At 38.3% G+C, this 3,772-nt stretch overlaps 1 protein-coding gene across 1 annotated transcript; it reads left to right on the top strand.

Moving 5' to 3' along the window:
- Positions 1-533: 533 nt before the first annotated feature.
- vsx1 (visual system homeobox 1 homolog, chx10-like) lies at positions 534-1,532 on the top strand (the record flags this gene model as incomplete). The annotated part of the gene is made up of 3 exons (XM_042481546.1): positions 534-657; positions 915-1,110; positions 1,246-1,532. Coding segments are annotated over 3 exons (607 nt in total), but the record flags the coding sequence as incomplete, so codon positions are not given.
- Between the last annotated feature and the right edge of the window lie 2,240 nt (positions 1,533-3,772).

The following is a 3,772-nucleotide window of genomic DNA, read 5'->3' as shown; positions in this document are numbered from 1 at the left end:
TGGATAACATTAAATATATCAACAACAATGAATGAGAAGAGTTTTTTTAATGACATTATGTTAGCACCACTACCTTTACCTGCATGTTTTTTGGGTTTTTTTTTCAAATATTTGTCCCTTATTAGATTTGTTTTTTGGTATAAAGATCAAGATAAATGTGTCAGACGTGTGAAATGTAACATGTGGTTAACCCCCGACACACACATGACTTCCTGTTTAAAGTCACACAGCGACCCCTGCTGGATTATTTCAGCAGAACAAACTGAAACTGAGCGGGTATAGATGGCTCAGTCAGAGCTTCAACACATTTTACATCCAGACGTTAAAGGGTTAAACACATTCTGCAGATGAATCTGGACTTTAAGAAAAACTGGACGAGAAAAGCTGAAAATAAAACTCAGATTTCTGCCAATAAATCTGCAGAAACATTTCTCCTCGTGTTTCAGCGAGCCGGTTTCCCGTTTCAGGTGAAACCTTTCAGAGCAGGTGTCCACCTGTCTGTCCGTCTGTTTGACGTTGTCTCGTGTCCTCAGGACGGTGTTCACGTCCCACCAGCTGGAGGAGCTGGAGAAAGCTTTCCACGAGGCTCATTACCCCGACGTCTACGCCCGAGAGATGCTCGCCATGAAGACGGAGCTGCCCGAGGACAGGATACAGGTGGGACGTCCTGGTCTTGAACTTTTGTGTATGTCATTGAGTTTTCCAGGTGCAGCTGTCGATGAGTGTGTTTGTTGTGTTTCAGGTGTGGTTATAAGTTTTTGGCGTATTTTATTGTGATGTTTTTTCCAGGAGTCTCAGACGTTTGTGTCCTATTGTTTATTTATATTTATTGTGTTGTTTTCAAGGTCTGGCTTCACATTTTTGCATATTTTTTGGTGGTTTTAATTTTTTGATTATTTTTTCGTGTTTTCCAGGTGTGGTTCCAGAACCGGCGCGCAAAGTGGCGAAAGCGTGAGAAGTGTTGGGGCCGCAGCAGCGTCATGGCGGAGTACGGCCTGTACGGCGCCATGGTGCGACACTCCATCCCGCTGCCGGAGTCCATCCTCAACTCCGCCAAGAACGGCATGATGGGCTCGTGCGCCCCCTGGCTGCTCGGTGAGCCGCATGCACGTCAGTGCCACGCACACGCACCACACCGCACATCAATACCAGCGTGTTTGATTTGTCACTTCGTGTCGGACGTTAATGATCGGTGTGAACGCCGCAGACCCGACTGAAGCTCTGTCTCCGTCTCCGTCCTCACAGGGATGCACAAGAAGTCTCTGGAAATGTCCAAAAAGTGTCCCAGTCCACGGGAGTCCGACTCCGCCCGACCCGACTCGTTCTGCGACGCGGAGCGACGGGGCAGCAGCGAGGCGAGAGAGGAAGAGGAGGAGGAGCTGCTGGAGATGGAGGAGGAGGAGATGGAGGAGGAGGTGGCCATCGACCTGTCCTCCTCCTCCAAACAGCAGCAGCAGCAGGAGGACGCCGTCGGCTCCGCAAGACCCGCCTCCTCGCCGCGACGGCAGAGCGGCGCCGAATCAGACAGCTGAAGGTCGGACGATTCACATGTGGTCAGACTGATGGTGATGGCGGAGGGAGCGCAGAGATCTGATTGGCTCTTCGTTGTCACATGACCAGCCAATGAAAGAGCAGCTGTTACATCACTTGTCGCTATGCAGATTATCACATAACGCTACGAGAGCGAAACTGTCACTATGTTAGCATGCTAAAAATATTAGCCTTTAGGTAATATTTATTCTACTAATAAATATTTATTAGTACCATAAAATATACTTTTACCACTAGTACTACCATTTTAGCGAGCTAAATATTAGCTGGGGGAAAAATATTAACGTTTGCACTATACTAACAATCAATGATATGCAAAGATATATTTTATCATAAAAGTTTACTGGGACCATAAACGCAGCATTAAAGTCATACAATTTTAGCATATTGATACAAATTACCATGCTAAATTATCAGCCTTTAGATAGTATACAAATATTTAATACTACCATAAAATATAACACTAGAGTACTAATATTTCAGCATTTTAGTAAATATGTTAATGCTTAGATTTTAAATTTCACATTTGATTGCAAACATTTCATCATGCTAATGCATATAAATGATACTGTTTTAGTACTACTATTTCATCACGCTAATACATGTTAACATGTTAAAATATTAGCCTTTAGAATATTTACAGGCTAAATATTTACTTGTACCATAAAATTTAACATTAAAATAATAACATTTTGGCATGCTAATAAGAATTAGCATGCCAAAATATTCTCCCTTTAGGAATTATTTTATTATGCTAACAGTTTTTTGGTACCATAAAATTTAACTTCCTAATAAACATTAGCATGCTAAACGGTAACCCAATTGCAATGTATAAATATGCAGAAAACTTTGTTCCTTTCACACTGGCAATGTAAAATTAAACATTTGATGTAAAATTTAAGTTTGCAGGCAATATTTTAACATGCTAACAAATTTTACGGGAAATGTAAAATGTAAGCTAACGGTAGGACTATTCCAGCATGCTAATGAACTTTTACTGGTAATTAAAAAGGTAAAATTAGAGAGCCATAATGTAATCTTGTGTAGTGTTCGGGTCTGATTACTTCTCAACAGTGAAGCAAACGTATTTTATTTTTGCGAAAACAAATGAAACAAATGTTTTCCAGCGAATGTTCTGTGCTCCCAGGATGAAAACATGCTAACGTTACGTGGAAGCCCCCGTGAAATGGACTTTGAGAAAAAGGACAGAGAGTCTTTTTGAAAATATGTAAATACCTGTTGGTGTTTGTTGTTGTATTGTCCTGAGAGTATGTTTTATATCTGTGTTTTTGGGAAAAATAAGATCTATTGAATGTTTTATTGCTGTTGTGTTTTTATAGTTTGTTTGTCCAGCACTGATGAGCCCAGCTGAAGCTCCGTGAATGAATGTAACTGAAATGTATTATTTTAAAAAAGACTGTGTATTATTATTATTATTACTGTTATGATGATGAAGATGCGTACAGCAGCAGGTTCAACACGTTGGTGAATAAACAACAAAGTATTTTTTGAATTGCTGGGATTTTTATTTTTGAAGATTCAGCACAAACACTGCAGAATATTTACGTGTAATTTTAATTATTTTATGATGAATCAGAATGAATGCGCACTAACCAAACTTATTATTATACATGTCACAGCCCCATGACCTCAAAAATCACATTTTCAGGAAATTTTAGACATAAAAATATAACTAGAAAATAAAACACATACAGAATAGTCATTTACATTTTGTTAAAAATATTCTTTTTGTTTTGTATGTACTTGTACATATAACACTGCAAGAATAGTACAGACATTTATTGTGAAACCTTTCTTTTGACGAATGTAAAAAAAAAAAACATACAAAAACCCATAAACCTAAAACTGGACTTTAAAATTTGAACATAATTGTCCTTTTTCATCATTGTTTTCATATAATCTGATTTTTTAATAGTTGACTGACAAAATGATGCAATGATGCAAACTGGGTTTTGTATTTTTGTTTCATCGCATGCACACAAAGTCAAACTTTATTTGTTTAAATGGTTTCATTTTCATTTTGGCAGCAATAGTCTTCTGTAAACAATAAAATCAGTAAAAATGTTTTAACATTTTTAAACTAACTAACAGCTAAATCTGGCATTAATCATCTCTTCTCTTTTTGAGAGTAATGTTTTTTATGCGTGGTCCTTGTTTAAATAAAGACATGAAAAAAAGATCTGCAGTTCAGTTTGAGGGA

Source organism: Plectropomus leopardus, unplaced genomic scaffold (genome assembly GCF_008729295.1).
Source record: "Plectropomus leopardus isolate mb unplaced genomic scaffold, YSFRI_Pleo_2.0 unplaced_scaffold29056, whole genome shotgun sequence".
Lineage (NCBI taxonomy): Eukaryota > Metazoa > Chordata > Actinopteri > Perciformes > Serranidae > Plectropomus > Plectropomus leopardus.
The sequence above is the reverse complement of the archived record's forward strand: the minus strand, read 5'-3'. Positions and strand labels throughout refer to the sequence as shown.